Source organism: Meriones unguiculatus, chromosome 17, assembly GCF_030254825.1.
Source record: "Meriones unguiculatus strain TT.TT164.6M chromosome 17, Bangor_MerUng_6.1, whole genome shotgun sequence".
In the NCBI taxonomy this organism is placed as follows: Eukaryota; Metazoa; Chordata; class Mammalia; order Rodentia; family Muridae; genus Meriones; species Meriones unguiculatus.
The window spans coordinates 38,901,698-38,918,438 of NC_083364.1; the positions used below are offsets into that span (position 1 = coordinate 38,901,698).

The 16,741-nt window shown below is 49.8% G+C and overlaps 1 protein-coding gene across 1 annotated transcript in view; it reads right to left on the reverse strand.

Moving 5' to 3' along the window:
- The window catches only part of Pdia5 (protein disulfide isomerase family A member 5), an 86,743-nt gene that overhangs the window by 38,102 nt on the left and 31,900 nt on the right, over window positions 1–16,741 (reverse strand). Inside the window, exons 4-8 of the mRNA XM_060370318.1 lie at window positions 15,537–15,620; window positions 15,225–15,270; window positions 12,989–13,081; window positions 9,178–9,238; window positions 4,978–5,045 (exon numbers count right to left, since the gene is read on the reverse strand). Coding sequence (XP_060226301.1) covers window positions 4,978–5,045; window positions 9,178–9,238; window positions 12,989–13,081; window positions 15,225–15,270; window positions 15,537–15,620 — 352 coding nt within the window. The remainder of the gene's footprint in view (window positions 1–4,977; window positions 5,046–9,177; window positions 9,239–12,988; window positions 13,082–15,224; window positions 15,271–15,536; window positions 15,621–16,741) is intronic.

Genomic DNA, 16,741 nt, shown 5'->3' on the forward strand with positions numbered 1-16,741 from the left:
ATTCTGTAGTATTTCTGGGCCATTTGGGGGACAATGACTAGTTAATGATCTCTCTGTCTCTGTCTGTGTGTGTGTGTGCTTTGAACAGGGTCTCCCTGTGTAGCTCTGGCTGTCCTAGAATTAACTATGTAGACCAGGCTGGCCTGAAACTCAAAGATTCTCCTGCCTCTGCCTCTACAGGCCTGAGATTAAAGGCGTGAGACACCATGCCCCGCAAGATGTGCATTTTTTGAGTAATATGTAGAAACACTTTTAGAGTTAGAGTTTTTGAAGTCAAGAAGGAAAAAGAGCTGTTCCCAGAGCAAGGAGAAGACAGTGAGGCGACAGCCTCTAGTGATCACAAGCTCGGTATGCCCAACAGGCACTTCTATGTGTTTAGTCCTTGGCTAGGAACAATCATGGAAGCTGAAGAGTGGAGACAGTTCATAAGCTACTGCTCCAAGTAGGGTCAGATTGCCAGGACATTCCAGGAAGGGAAACGATGCAAGGTTTACAGCAGGTAAGGCCCATCCCACAGCCCTCCCCCCCCCCAAAAAAAAGAGAGAATTTCTATTTAACTGGACTGTGGAATACATAGAATTGGAAGAGAGCAGACAATGAGGGAGCTAGCCAACGTCACTTAAAAGGGTTTAGCTGCCAGTGCACGTGGGATTCTATTCAGGTGTGGGAGAGAACTATCAGGGTCAAAGAAAGCACCACTACCCAGCTGCAGTTCTTTGAAATACAGTCGTCCCTCACTATCCACTGGAATTGGAAATATCAGGATATAGAAATCCCGGGAGTCTCATCTCTTCTATGAAATGGAGTAGCATTTGCATATACTCTACAGAGACACATATGGCCCCCAATTATCTCACATTATTCCCAAACGAAAGACAATATAGATTCTAAAGCGCCACCGTAATAGTATATGGCTTAAGGGATGAAGGGGAAAAAACAGTCTGCACATGCTCAATATGGGAGCATTTCTCCCCATATACCATAGATCCACTGTTGGTTGAATTCATAGATGCAGAGTACACAGAATACACAGGATACACAGAATCCCAGAATACATGGGGTGAATGCACAGGACAGGCTGTCAGGGCCTGTCAGGGGATCAGGCGAGTAGCCTTCAACAAACACCTCGGTGACCAAGCAGAGCCTGATCCAAGATGGCGGATCTGAGAAGACACGTTTGCCGAGATGCAGGGCACACGGCTGAGGGGCCAGGCAGTTCAAGAAGGGGCCTGAAGGAGGGCTACACGCAGTCCGTCAGGTGGAGAGAGGCTGAATTTTATTTTCAACACTCCATTTAGAAAGACGGGGGAAAATCTAGACTGTAATGCCGTGTAAGCTACCAGATGTGCAGTATTGGAGCTTGGGCAGAAGCAAGGGCACAGAGAAGACCATGAGGGGGCCAACTCTAGCAAGGCAAGGAAAGCGCAGTGCCAGGCATGTGCACTACAGAGAGCCTGCAGGTCTTGGGGGCACCTCCTGAAGGGTGGGCTCAGGGCAGTTAGGGGGAGGTGCGGTCATCCCATCTACCAGGTGCCCCATTGCCTACACATTCGTTCCTCACAACACGACAGGCCAGCATCAGCACCCCCATTTCAGAGCTAGAGCAATGGAGGCTCCAAGGCTCAGCAGCTCGCTCAAGAACTCCCAGCTAGGCAAACGAGTGGGCACCAGCACCCAGCCTGACCTGTACAAGTCTGTTAGCACTTTGGCTTCACATCTACTCTGGCCGTACCCTGGCCAAGGCTAACAGGAGACTGGCACTGCTCAGAGGCCCGGTGTGGCTGTGGATAAGGGCAAGGTTGGGAGGGGAAGCACACAGAGGCACAGCTCTTTCTGACGCTGCAGAACCTGGGTGCTGCTGGGCTGCTGACTAGGATGTCAATTAGTTAGCAGCAGTGAGGGCAGATGCGCATGAGTCACCAGTGCCGAAGGGGTGGGTTTGAGTTTGGCAAAGGCCGAACATCCCTGACCTGGCGTGACTTCCTGTATGACATCATCAGGTTGGACGCCTCCCAAGCTCTGTAGCAGAAGACAACTTCTGACCTTTGCCACAGACAAAGCCAGACAAAGGGACTCAAAGGTGACAGAGATGAAGAGGGGGCTGGATGCCCTAGGCAGCTGGATTTTAGCAGTGGGGCGGGGGCAAACCTTTGATTTCTGGAGAAAAAGAGTCTATGTCAGCCCCGCTGTGCTCTGTGTGTAAGGGCAGAAAGCAATCACACCTCTGGGTTGCCCAGCCCTCCAGTCCTGTCCCTGGCTTCTGGGCAGGTACAAGCTTTCCTGCTTTCTTGACGTCACTCACTCGTCAGTGGTCCCCAACCTTCCTAACGCTGCGACCCTTTAATACAGATACTCATGCTGTGGTGACCCCTCCAACCATAAAATTATTTTCATTGCTGTTTCATAATTGCAATTTTGCTGCTGTTATGAATCGTAATGTAAATATCTGTGTTTTCCGATGACCTCAGGTGACCCCTGTGAAAGGGTCATTCGACTCCCCCAAAAGAACTGCCACTCACAGGCTGAGAACTGCTGGCCATTGGCAGAACCAGAACGGGCAACTTTTAGATCTCTAGATTGGGCTCACGAAGGAAGAGCAGGTCCCCTGAACATGAGTGCGCTTCAGGGCCCAACTTCACAGAACAGCCTGGTACAAGCCCTCAGCCAAGGGCAAAATCCCTGTCCTACAAGCCTCCTTCCCACTGTGTGCCTGAGCTCAATGACTGATACTCTGCATTCCTTTAGGAGGAGGGAATACCATTCTAGACAAGCCTGCAGCCTAAAATAAAACCAACCCAGGAGCGATAAACACCCCCTCTCTGGTCAGTACGGACCAGGTACCTTTGATGCCCCCGGGCTGAAGAAACACACTGGACGTGAACGCAGCTCCTGCTCCCAGGAAACCCACAGATCGCAACCGTATTAAGTGGCAAAGTGATAGGATACAAAAACAAAGGCAGGTGGACCTGTGTGCCAGGGCCACAGGGACACTGTGGCAGTGTGGCAGGGCCGTGTGGGAATAGTGAGGGGGAGCACGTGCCAGTGGCCCAGAATGGTTCAGGAGGTATGTATGGGTGGGGCTAGCTGGCTGTGGGTAATTCCTGTTCTGATTTGAGGCTTGAGTTATTTACTTGACAGTTCCACAGAACCCGGAAGTCGAGTTGAGCAGTTTGAAATATACTCGGGCACAGGCAAGGAGAACGTGGTGGGTAATTAAGTCTTTTCTCCGGGCTAAATAATTTTAAAATACGGTATCTATTGAGGCTCCAGAAATGCGTAGTGAAATTTCCCCAGAGTGATGTATATGTACCTCAAGGCCAAACGTCTTCAGGCAAGCTACTAAAAATTCATTAGTGAGAGGCAAGTAGGACCACGGTGTTGCCCTAGAATGAGGTCAGCAGCGAAAGCACTGGCTCCTGTAAGTCAAACCTCTAGCCGGATTGCGGGCAATCCCCCTGTCTACGTGATGCTTCTGACATTGACTTTGAACTGATCCCCATTTAATTTGATCCATAAAGATTGGGGTGCCGTTTCAAGACTTCAGCTCTTCCATAATGGCACATGGGCCAGACTCGGTGAGATGGCCTTCGGTAAGTGGTGTATGGATTTTTCCATGCTCCTAAGAGCAGCAGCAGACACTTTTCCCATTGTCACCAAAAAAAAAAAAAAAAAAAACCAAAAAAACCAAAAAACAAAAAAACTCAAAACAAACAAAAAAACTGCTACTGCTACTTAGGGTTAAGTGCAGAAATGGACAAATGAATCAGTCGAAGCAGCAGAGACATCTGCACATCCATGTTTACAGCCTCCTTTGTAACAGCCAAGAGCCGGATGAAACCCAAATGTGTACTGAGGGCTAAATAGATAAGTGATAGGTGTGGGTGTAGGTGTGAGTATGTTATACGGCTTTAAAAGAAAAGAGGAAATGATGTCACACACTACAACGTGGATGCCCCGGATGATATCATGCTAAGCAAAATAAGCCAGTTACCAATGACAAATACCACAGGAGTCCATTTTAATGAGGACCAAACCTCAAAATCATGGAAGCAGAAAAGAGAGAGATCTATATCAACGCTAGGGGCGGGGAGCCGAGTGGAAATGTATGTTGAGAGAGTGCAAGGTTTCAGTTCTATAAGATGACAAAGACCTGGAGCTCTGTATCACAATGATGTAAACATGCTCAGATCGGCACGCCTATACGTAGCGGAGGTGGTCAGCAGAACAAGCGTGCTCCTGACTCGGTCTCGGGAGTGGACAGAATCATGGCAGAGGAGACAGTGCTTGACGGGGCCGAGGACATGCAGGCAGCAGGGAGCCCTCTGTGGTGGAGCTCAGCCTGTCTCCTCCTCTCAGCTGAACGCCCACCTCAGTACCATCCTGCTTGTGCTGGCTTCTCCAAAGAACTGCTGCCCTGATGCTTTCTCCCCCTCGTGTCCTCAAAAAGGTAGGCTTCCCTGGCACCTCCAATCTGCCTCCCTTCCTTCCTTTGGGGATTGTCTACAAGTCTTGGTTCTGCAGCTCTCCTGCTTCATTCTGCTCTGCTTCTTTAACCCCCTCACAGAGTCCAGAGACCCGGGGAGAGCATGATTTCTGTGAGCCTGCTCTGAGTTTCTGCTGCACCCCCTAGGACCACCAAACCCCCTTCTTTGCCAATGAACCCCCTCTAGCAACTGCTCCATCCATGTTGGACCCCCATACCCAAAAACACTGGACTTTGGATGTCCTGCCCTTGCTCCCTGGCCCTGGTTGGCTGGCTTCCTCGTCATTGTCATTGCTGGCCTTTGACAGGTACCACACACTCCGGCCCTGCAAACACTACGCACTTAGTTCTCCACCCTCATGGAGAACAGGTCTCAGGAGCAACCTGGACAGCAGCGGCTGATGGCTTCACAGTTCAGAACCTGCCCTTGCCACCCAATCCTGGCCCCAAGACAGAACCACAAAGCCCTGCTGGCCCCGAGGCACCCTACTTACAAACTGGCCTCGCACTTGGGTGGCAGCCTTCTGGAAATGCGGCATGATCCTCTTGCAGACGCTGCACCCTGTCACAAGCAGAAGGAAAAACCAAATCTGGTTACAGTGACGGTGGGCCCTGAGTTTCCCTCCCAGCCCCCACACCAGTTGCCATCCCCATACACTGGGAAACTCAGGGTTGTCTTGGGCCCCGTGGAACCCGAAGGGATAGGAAGCAAAGGCCTGGCCACCAAAGAGTTTACAGGATGAAGCAAGATGGAGACCTTAGTGTCTCCACGGATTTCAGATGGAAAAAGCAAGGGTACCAAAGCCCACAATGTTCCAGCGTGGCTGATCAGCTCTATAGCAACGAGGGGAGCCTCCTACATGTACAGCTAATAGATGCTCTCCTTACCCATTCAGGGATGGCAAATGAACCAGAGTCAAATGCCACCAGAAAGGAAAATTTGTGACTATGAGTACAATGACTTTTGGGATTTTCATGCCTCTTTTCTCTTCCATTTACAAGCACAATTAGGCAATAAACTGGAGGCAGCCACAGCATGAAAGCTGCTGGCTCCCTCAGGCGGGAACAGCACTGGGCCAGGACTCAGGACTTAGGCGCTAATCTTTACTCTGCTTGCTGATGGCCTTGGCCACATTACCTCCTTTCTGGGCTGTGCCTACTTCTGGCAAATGCAGAAGGAGGAAAACAGACTTCAGCCTCCCTGGCTCTGCACGGGAGACTGGTGCTCCTCCTTCCCAGGTTTCTGTGGTTTGAATGGTCACACTCCTCTCTTAAGAAGGAGATGCTATGAGCCAAGAATCCAGATGGGAGGGAATTCTCCCCTTCCATGAGCAGACAGAGGTATATATAGATAGAGACTGTGGAGTCTGTGTGTCTGTCTTCTTCCTGGGACTATCCAACCCTTGGTAATAAGTCTACTGGGTGGGATACAGATGCAAGAATTTCTGACAGGAAACCACAAATACCCTACAGCCTTCTCTCCATTCCTGCCTGATGGACAGGTACCTCTACCACATGCTACAAACCTGGAGCCTGGGAAATGGCCCTGGGAAGACAAGTGGCTCTCTTTTGCTGGCTTGCTCACCCTGATGTGGAGAGTACTTGTGGCAACAAAGGTGGAGATCACACTGCCCTCACTGTGGAGACTCCCAGAGGGACGTCGGTGCTCTAGTGGAAATACACAAGCCAGTGCCTACGGCAGGGAAAGCAGCAGACTGCACAGCAGAGATGCTGTGCTCCAGGGACTAGGACCCCCGTCTGAATCTGTCCGCCCCTGACCCTTGAGCTGTCTGTAACTGACAGTGCCTGTCCCACAGGTACTATGCAGAATCACAAGGGGAGTAGGCAGAGCCTGACCCAGCGGGGGTGGGGGGGTGGAGCTGGGGCTGGAGGTGGGGGACTAGGGGACTGGTGGGGTAGGGGGTGTAACTCAAGGCCCAGGAGCCATCTCAGTTCTACACGGGGTATGAGTCAGCTCCCCACCCACTGAGGGAGACATGCGTCCATAGGAGAAAGGGATGTCACACCATTGCAGGAGGAAAGTGAGGAGGAGGTATGGCACCCCTCTTCCACTTCACTGCCTCCTCTCAGCTTTCCCACCAGCCCAGCCAGCCATCAGGGGCAACGCTGATCACCTGCCCCCACAGGTGTGGCCTCTCTCCCAGCTCTCCCCAGGGGTAGCCTGCAGCAAATGTTCTGCCCACTGTACCAGGGGCAGAGGTCCATGGTTCTGTGAGGAGAAGGTCCTGGTGGGGGCTGGGGGGAGGGATGAAGGATGAGGAAGAACCAGAAAGCCCAAGCTAGCCCCATTTTCAACCTGGCTACAAAACCAAAGCTGGTACCCAGCTTCCCATCTAAGTTTCCCTTTCGGGGATTCACCTGCAAGGCAGGGGAAGAGGTAAGACTAAATATCGCTCTCGAAGCCCCAGCCCCAGAGCAGGCGGCCTTTTTATTTTCTCATTAATTCGGTGAACAAACATTTACTGAGAGAGCAGCAGGGCCTGGGGACCCAGACGCCTTGTCACAGCTAAAGGCTCCCACCGTCTCTGGGTTTATTCATCCACGTGTAATCACAAGATCATAGTCCTGACAGATTGCCGGGTTAGGGGATAGCTGTGATTCCCAGGAGTGGGGCCACAGCAGCTGGGGCTGGTCTAGGAATAATAAAAGCCTGAGTTCGTTTCACTAAACACACACACAGAACAAAAGGGATCTGGGGACCCTGGGACTTTGGAGGCTCTCCAACCTGAGCCTCCATGGGAAGCTTAGCTCAGCGAGTCCGTTTTCTTCTTCCCTTCCCACCACTATATGCCCTGTGCCATCTCTGAGGCTCTCAACTCCTCCAGCCTCAGCCTGCTATTATTAAAAACAATCTCTGCTGTGATGCACAGCACAGGCCCAGTGCCAGGAAGCCTGAGAGTGGGTGGGGCAGGTGGCACAAACATCAGGCTGCGAGCACTAGTGAATGCGCTTTTAAAATGATTGATGGAGTTATGGGGAGCCTTGAGTGGCTTGTACCACGGTCCTGCCTCCTGGCAGGCACTGCCTACTAACATATATACACACACACACACACACACACACACACACACAACTCGACAGTTTCATTTTATTAATGTATTGAGTTCTGGAGGTTCAGACAAACCAAAGGAGGCCCACTCCTCCAGATGCCAAAGCAGAAGGGTAATCTCTGAAGCAATCTGCAGCTGAATGATTAATAAGGGCCACAGAAAAGAGAAAGAAAAAAAAAAAAAGGAAAAAAAAAAAGAGGCCGAGACTAGCTAATGAGCATTAATAGAGAATGAGCCCCGGTAAGGCTTCAGACATGGGCTAACTGGCCTCCTCCCATTGTATCAACACCTTTGAGGCCAAGAGAGTTTTGGGAGGAGGTTAGGGTGGGGTAGAGACTGTTATGTTGTCATGGTGAACAAAGCAGGCTCAATCAGGCAAGGCCACCAGAACCCCAAGGAGGCATCTGGCTAGAGGTACACACTAACAGCAGGGGAAGAGCCTCTATGCAGGGAGCTTCCAAGAAAACGGAAGGGAGATAAGCTTTCAAGAGTCAACAGAAGCCTGGTGCCACAGACTGTGCCAGCCGCCCCCGCCGCCCATACCCCTGGGCACAACTTCCTCCCACAAGTGACAATCCCTCTGGCTTCTGGAAGGACAGAAGCCTTCCTGTGTAGCTCTGGAGTCACAGTTCAGGGCCTCACCAGGTTCCAGTCATGCTGTGGGACTACTAACTCATAGCTGCAGGAGTGGTTAGACAGTCCCTGCTTGAGATTGTTTCTCTGTTACCAGTACTTAATCAGCTTTCCAGAAGCCATAGGTGGTGTTTCAGTGTACAGACAAAGCTATGTTCCAATAAAACTTTATTACAGAAACAGTGAGCCATGGGGGCCACAGTGTGCTGATCCATATCAGAGGCTAATGCTGAAGCAGCAGCCAAAGCAAACAGTTTTCCAATAAAACGAAATATAGTGTTCAACTGGTTCAGGACGTGGCATGTGGTAAGGGTAAGCATGGTTTTGTGACATAGCATCAGCTTATTTACATGTAATTTACATATACTTATAGCGCTGGGTGGTGATGTAAAATGTTTTCAAATCTGTGAAATGCAGATAGAAGGTGAGAAAGCCTGTTCTCTGGCAAGTGCAGAAACTGAGCCCAGAGAGATGGAGCTCGAGCACTCTAGCTCACGGGAGCCACCTGGAATCAGACCCTTCCCCTGGCCACCTCAACTGTCCTTCTGTCATCTCCCATAGCCTCTGGCCTCACACAGCTATGGAGCCCAAATCATTGTGTCCTCTCACCTTGGTCCCCTGGTCCTGCCAGATGACACCAGCAGTGTTGAGGGAGCTAGTGTCCCAGTGACAGACAGCCTTGAGGTGAGGAGGAATGGCAAGACCAAGGGCTCACGGTGAGTGGGGCAGCATCAGGGCTACAGCTTGTACTGAGACAGAGGGCACGAGGCATGAGAAGGCACTTGCCAGCTAACTAGACAGACACCCTGTAGTATAATGTCCAGGGTGGAGATGGCAGGAGGGTGCCAACTCCAGTGGATAGAGAAGGGAGAGGGCAGCAGGAAGATGGGAGCCAGTCAGAAAGACCGAGAGGAAGGCCAAAAGGTGGAGACAGCAGAGCCCTAGGCAACCCTGGCTGAATGGACTCTGGCCCAAGGAGCGTTCACTTACAGGGAGCGTAGAACATCATGAGGAGTGGCTTCTCTTCTTTCTTCAGGAGCCGTCGGAAGTCCTGGGGCATGAAGAGAAAATGCCGAGAGGTCACGCACAAGGAGACAGCACGAAAGCTTCAGGCTGTCTTTACCCAGAACCCAGTGGTAAGGAGGCACCAGGGTAAACGCTTCAGAAGTCACATGGGACTCAGTTGTCACCCACCAGCAGCTGAATGAACCTTGGGCTGTCCTGTTCTAGGCTACTCTGTCATCAGAGAGGAGGAAACTCAGGGTCAGAGAGGACAAATGGTTCTTTGCAAACCACTGGGTGAGATGAAGTAGCCAGGACCAGCTACTAACTTTCAGCTCTATACAATCTATAAAGACATCAAGGAGCCATTTTTCTATGAGACTACTGAAAAGGCCAGCCCTCCACATGATTTTGAGAGTGACTGTGTCCCAGGAAAGGTCTCCATTTTCAGGACCACCCTGTATGGCCACGGGGATCTGCTGGCTGAAGAAACGGCCGGTGAGCCCACACCTACTGATCTCCCTGGCTTCAGCACTGCCATAGCCATGGGTCCACAGGGCCCCGGAGGACTTGAGAGCCTGTGCCACAATCCGGGGCATCAGAAACAGATCAATGGCATTTGTGGAAGTTAGATCAGTGCTCGGCGCATTATTCGGCAATATGAAATGACCTGTTAAATAAACATGGTAAATATAAAAAGTGCCGAGAGGTCAGAGGCCCGCTCTCTGATGATAGCCAACGAAAGATGAGGAACGCGAGCCCGCCGAGGGCTGCGGGGAACGCTGTCACAGAGCATGTTTTGATTACAGTAAGCTCTTCTAACAAGCTTTCCCAGAAGAAAATTAGAGCTTTTTCTTTTGAATAATAAGGAGAATAAGAGAAAATTTCAGAATGCGGCTTATTGACAGCAACATGGCATTAAGTAAATAAATGATGGCAGATCCCACACAATGGAGTACAGCTGCAACATTAAAACAGCGGAGAGGCGTATTTAATGTCACAGTGAGATGTGTGAGCTATACCGGGGGGTGGGGCGGACAGTTATAGAACAGCACGTAAACAATGACGTTCTTCTGAGTAAAAATATTTATGTCTGCATTACCTTAAAAGCCTGGAAGCCTATAAAAAGTATCAGTAGCGGGCCATCCCTCAATGAAGAGACAGGGCAATTTGTGGTTTTCTTTTATGCATCAGCTATACTTTCCAAATACTCAACAGAGAGTGTGTATTACTTAAATTTTTTTTTTCAGCTAGATAAAACAAGATTTTCATTCTTTTGGGAATCTAAAACGTTCTGTGGAAAACCCTGAAAAGCTTACTCTTCCTTACACCCACAGAGGGGTCAGGCGGTTGTTTTAAAACAGAATCATGATTGGATGCTAACCTAAATGATAACCGAAGAGGGGCGCTTTAGGAAGCCGTGGTGTTTAGGCCGTAGCTCAGAGGGAGGAAGTTGGCTCGCTCAAGGCCTGGGTTTGATGCTTGACACTGGGAATAGGAACCGTGGTGCTTATTTGGGAGCAGCAGATGCAATCAAGGGAACCACAGGCATAACGTTAAAGAGACACTTTCAGCGGTGGAATAAAGATTACGTAAGTTGGTGCTCGAGATCAGTAATGAGATGTGGTCAGGACCGGGCTGGACAGACATCTCCACAGAAGCATCCTTGTAGGAGGCTGCAGGAGCCTTCGGAAAGTGGCTCCCGAGAGCCGTGGTCAGCAGCTCTCATTAGTAGCAAGCGCACTCGAATTTCCTCCTTCGTCATGGCCTTATTTTAATTAATTAATTAATTTTTGAGGAGGGGCTAGGGATTAAAACATGACTACATTTTTGATCCTAACAACTTTCACACAGATATTTGACCCTAAGTGGGGTTAAAAGATGTGAACACTTCAAAAATTATTATCTTCTGAGAGCTCTGCAGATTAAAAACCCAATAAAAGATCTGAGAGGAAAAGGTTTTATTATGCCTAGCCTATAAAAATTTGGGCCCCCAGCTGGGCATAGTGGCACATGCATTCAATCTCTGTCACAGTTCTCTGTGAGTTCAAGGCCAGCCTGGTTTACATATCGACACACAGGCCTACCTAGCAACCTTGTCTTTAAAACAACAACAAAATGTTGGACTCACATCATTAACAATGAGTTACAATGGAAAGCTACCAAAAAGTATGGAATTCTAAGCTTATAAAGGAAACCACTAATTTAACTTGAATATTGAACCTTAAGCTATCTGTGAGAAGTCTAACTTCAGAAAAGCAGCTATATCATGTTGGCAAAAGAGAAAACAGCATAGAGGATAACAACAGGAATACGGACAAAAGTGGGGGGGACAACCCCACTTCTTAATAACCCTCTTTGTTTGGTTGGTTTTCCAGGCAGGGTTTCTCTGTGTAGCCCTGGCTGTCCTGGACTTGCTTGGTAGACCATGCCTCAAACTCACAGAGACCGATCTGCTTCTGCCTCCCAAGTGCTTGGCTACAGGTAGGTACCTCCACGCCTGGCTCACTTCTTAATATTCTTACAGTTACATAAGACAAAAATAGGATGTTCAGGATGTGACGCTGGGGGTAGGGAGGCGCCAGGCCACTGCTTTCCAAAGAAGCAATGGTTTACCAGTACAGGTGGGACAATTGGTTTGGATTTTCTTCTTTTCACAGTAGCCATGCCACCTCCTGACACTGGTGCCTCACTTTCCCTGGCCCCCATGACAGGTGCTTTCTGAGAATCTTTACCTTATAGGTGATAAATCTGGTGACAAAACTTTCTGCCTCAGAATGTGGACATCTAGTAACTTTAAACTGATTCTTGGGTGGATCACAATGATCATATATAATCCCACCCTCCAAATTTTTTTTTTAAAGCCATCATTTCTTTTTTGGTTAATAAGCATTAAGAGTAGTAAATAATTTTAGCCATGCCTTTAATCCCAACACTCAGAGGCAGGTGAATCGATGGGTTCCAGCCTGGTCTACTGAGTGAGTTCCAAGGATACAATAGAGAGACCCTGTCTCAAAAAAAAAAAAAAAAACAATCCCCCCCAAAAAAAAGAAGAAAGAAAGAATAGTTACTAATTTTAAATGAAAGGCAAAAGGAGACAAAGAAAGATAACATTGATGTTTCATTTAATCAAGACAGTAAAAGCATTTTCTCTCCCTCTGTGTGTGTGTGTGTATGTGTGCACATGTGTGCAAGCCAGTGCTGCCTGCCTCAGACCATATGAACTCTCAGAGACAGTACTTGTCACCCCACCATGTGAAGGCACGGCCACATACACAGGACACCACACCCACGAGGTATGAGGCTACACAGAAGCACATGCCTTCAGGAGGGCTGAGGGCCAGGCTAATCACAGCTTTGTTTAAATCATCAAGAACTAACGAACACAAACAAGGCTCACCCTTCCACCCTCAGGCCTGGCCAACTCTGAAAATGCAACTCAAGAGGCTAAAGAATGTGTTCAAAGTTACACATGACTCAAAAAAAAAAAAAGACAAAACTGATCTCAGCAACATCTGTCTTACACAGCAACAGGAGGCAATTAGATCTATTCTGCCAAGAACAGCTGAGCACGTTAGAACACATTAAATAAGGCGGTGGAGAATGGAGGCTTCTCAGGAGCCTTCTAGGAGCTCCTGTTGGCTATGGTATGGAGCCGGAGCTGGCCATCAAAGAGTAGGGTTCTGGCCTCATTCAGCTGGAGGAAAAGACAAATGGGCTAGGTCCTGGGCTCCTCTCCTTGGGAGACCCAGTACCAGGAGGCTCTAGTATCCATGAGAACCAATGTGGAATAGATTACCTTTTCACTGTCAATGTGGACAACATCTTTGGCTCCAGGATCTTCTTCCCACAGTGGGGGACCTTTAGGGTCCTTCAGAAAGGCCACTATGGACTGAGGGAGAACAGAAGGAGGGAAAAAAGGACGTCAGTCAGAAAATGGGAGCGGTGGCAGACCCAGAAACTTACTCTGTTACCTGTCTGGATACCCAGGCACCAAGTGCCAGGCATGGGACTGCAAGTGGCACTTTCTTGGAGGAGACAAAGAAATTTCTTGTCCCTGGACATCACCACTAAGTGACCCAGCACTTCCCCCCACCCTGGCTTTTTCAGTCACCCGGTGCCACTGGTCAGCTGACGAGGACACACACCTCTACCTTGTACCTTGAGACAATAAGCTGGCTTCTTCAGCCAAAGACAGGCCAATTTCACCTACACATCTTCCCCCAGGAAGCCTTTCTGCTTGACTGAACCAAGGCCTCTCTGGGATTCTGTGAAACACATCCTTCCACATCCCTAAGTCCCTCGACTGTCAGTGTCCTAAGCAGGTAATCACAGCACTCATGAGCCACTGGGGAGCCCATGGTCTACACTGCTGATGGAGAGAGAGCCTTAGAGACAGGTTATACTCCATGTGTGAGCCAGTGGGGTCCAGGCTGGAGAATTATCCCGCTCATGGCTGAGGGGAGCTGCCAACCTGAGTCAACACACACAAGGATCTTCAGAGTCCCAGTTTGATGAAGGAAGATTGCTTATTTGGGGGAGCTGAAGAGATGGCTCACTAATTAAGAGCAGTGGCTGCTCTCCTGGAGGACCCACGTTTGACAATCGGGGTAAATGCTACATCTTCCCCTGCCCCAGAGAAGTCCAGGGACTCTGCCCTAGTCTCTCTAGACCCTGTGAGTTTGGAGATCCTACAAGTGTGGCTGCCCATACTGAAACCAGAGCCTCTAACCCTGCGCCATACTCAGCCTGCTTCTCTGACCTGCAGAAGGAGAGTCTCCCTACATACAGGGGTGTGACAGAGACCACCCAGCCTCCTTCACCAGATACTCCTGAGCTTCTGGCTACTTCCCTGACACAGAGATCTGGGCAGCCACCATTCCTGCTCCATGACTCCTGGGCAGACTTTCTTTAATCAGTATATGAACAATTTACCCCCTATCCTGCTTCCCAATCAGATCTTGCTGCTGGGGAACATGCATTCTCTCTCCAAGGACATCAGCCCATGTCAGAACACAGAACACACAAGGCTGAGAACTGTAGTAGGAAATAAATCTCCAAGTGTCTACATGGGAATTAAAAGAGTAAAGAATCAGGCAGGAGGCCCATAGAGAGTATAGCTATAGCAACTTACATACAGGGGTTGGGTAAATAAGAAATGCCCCCCGCCCCCGTGAGAAGGGCGGACGGAGCTGAGCACTGACAGCTACACCCACAGGTGAGTGAATAAGAACATCCGGAAAGAAAGATCCACGGAGAAAGAGAGATGGGGCAGAACGCGCAGCTCGGTTTTTAGAGCGCCTGCCTCAAAGGCACGAGGCCCTCGCTTCCTTCCCCAGCATGTCGAAAGCAAATAAATAAGGGAGGGGACACAGAGACAGGAGCTCAGAAATGAACCTCTGCCTGAGAAGAGGGGCCTCAGAGAACCCGAGTTCAGCTCGGGTTAGAACCGAGTGAAATACTCGGCCCCAGCCACCAGAAGTAGTATGCTGGTTTGAGGCAGAAGACACTGAGGCTGAAGGAGAGCTGAGGGCAGTTGAAAGGCGACTCCTCGGTGAAAGCAATATGGCACCTGCCAGTTCAGGACCTCACTCATCTTCATGTAGGCTTTCCACTTACTTACAAACTGGACTACCGCAGGGACAGCTGAGTCCAAGCACATCCCACCTGGCACAAGCCACATCAACTTGAAGAGGCCAATCTGTCCCCATGCTAACCTAGGCAGTGTGTGCCTATGAGTGGCCACTGTGGGTACCTTCACAGAGATGGCTTTGAAGCAAAAGGGGACCCAAATCTGTGGAGGGGAGGGTCATGATATCACCTGCCTTGCTAGACAACTCCTGGACGTTCACTGACAAAGCCTGGGTGTCCCTCGCGTCAATAGCTATAAACTTGGCTGGATCCTCTGCTGACGTGGGCATTAGTGACAAGGACCCTTAGATTGCAACCTGCCCTTTCTCCTTTCAGGGAGACCTGTCAAGCTTCTGGTGTCCATTCAGACTCCACCCTGCTGAGAGGGAGGGAGGCAAATTCACCTTCAGCGTCACAGCTCGGTCATATTCCATGTGAAATGCACCATCCCTGTCAAACAAGGAAGAAAAGGCATTAACTTTTAATATGTTTTCAGCTAACAGGCACTGTTCAGGTTTTTCTGTGTGTGTGTGTGTGTGTGTGTGTGTGTGTGTGTGTGTGTGTGTCTGTCTCTTTCTTTCTAAGAAATAATGATAAATCTGGGGGGGGGAGTATTCTGAAATAAACTAACTCCACCTAAAATCTGCTCTTCACTGAAATTACCAAGAAAAGCTCTCAGCCCTTACTCTAAATTGGAAAAGCCCACGTGTACTTACTGATAATGGAATAATTCAATCTTCTTGTCCTTTGGGCTGAGGTCAACTTTCATCTTCTTGCACAATTTTCTACTCTCTGCGTCACTGGAAGACAAAAATGTCGGGAACCATTTGTTACCTGAAGTCGCCACATAGGCGCTGACAACAGAAATCTGCTGGAAGCCTACGAAACGAGGCAGGTGACCCGGAATTCTCGGGGGGCAGATGAAGACCACGTGGCAGTGGCTCCAAGGGAACTGGAGGGTAACTGGCCTGGCGGGGTATGTAGTCTGTGCTGGTTGGGGGAGGGGACAAGCACACAGGGAGAGGATGTGCTCAAGAGGCCTCCAGGATGGGTCCAGTCAGGGCAAGTGCTGGAAAAGTGAGGGGGTGAGGAGCTCACTATAGTAAGAAATATAAACCCGAAGCTAGGGACCCTAGACCCAATCGCTCAGGAAGCTGAGGCAGAATTGTTTGAGCTCAGGAGTTCAAGACCATATGGGGCTATGGACCCCCCGCAATATGGTCTGTCTACCTGGGGAAGCTTAAAACAGTCTGGCCTTCTGCTTCAGAATCTGTGGAAGTGGTGCCTGAGCAAGATTTTGTTTCTGAGGCTCTGAACATGAGCCACCTGCTATAGGCCATCTGTCTGGGAAAAGATGTCCTGCCATGTTGGGAGGAGTGCTGAAACTTGTTAGAAGCCAGCAAGAAGAGCAGCGCTGTGGTTAGAGGAGCCTCTCCCTCGGTGACGGGGGATAGACTAGGAAACCTCCGGGCAGGCAACGCCTGTCAGGTACCCCTCGGCGTTCAGAAGGTGCTCGTGTATGACCTGCTGTAACTGTGGCATCCTTCCAGAGAGGCCACTAAAATCTCCAGGTGTGATCCTTGGGCCAGTATTACTCAGGAACTCATTAGAAACACAAAGGCCCTAGCCCAGACCCACTACATACAAAGCTCTTGGGTACTTGAGCAAAAGTGTCTTGACACCACTTCTGGGCAATCCTGTTCTCTGTGCTGGAGTGTGAGAACTACCAAGTGAGAGCACTGGCCTGCAAGGGTCCTTCTTCTTCTTGCCTCCCGGTCCCAGTCACTTAGAGACTCCCTGCGCTGTCTGCACTCTCCACGTCTCCTAGCGACCAGCCAACGGCAGCCTGCCGCTCCCTCCACCCAGCACCCTGGTTGTCATTTAAAGACTATGTCTCCAGGTCTGAATGGGACCAGTGAGA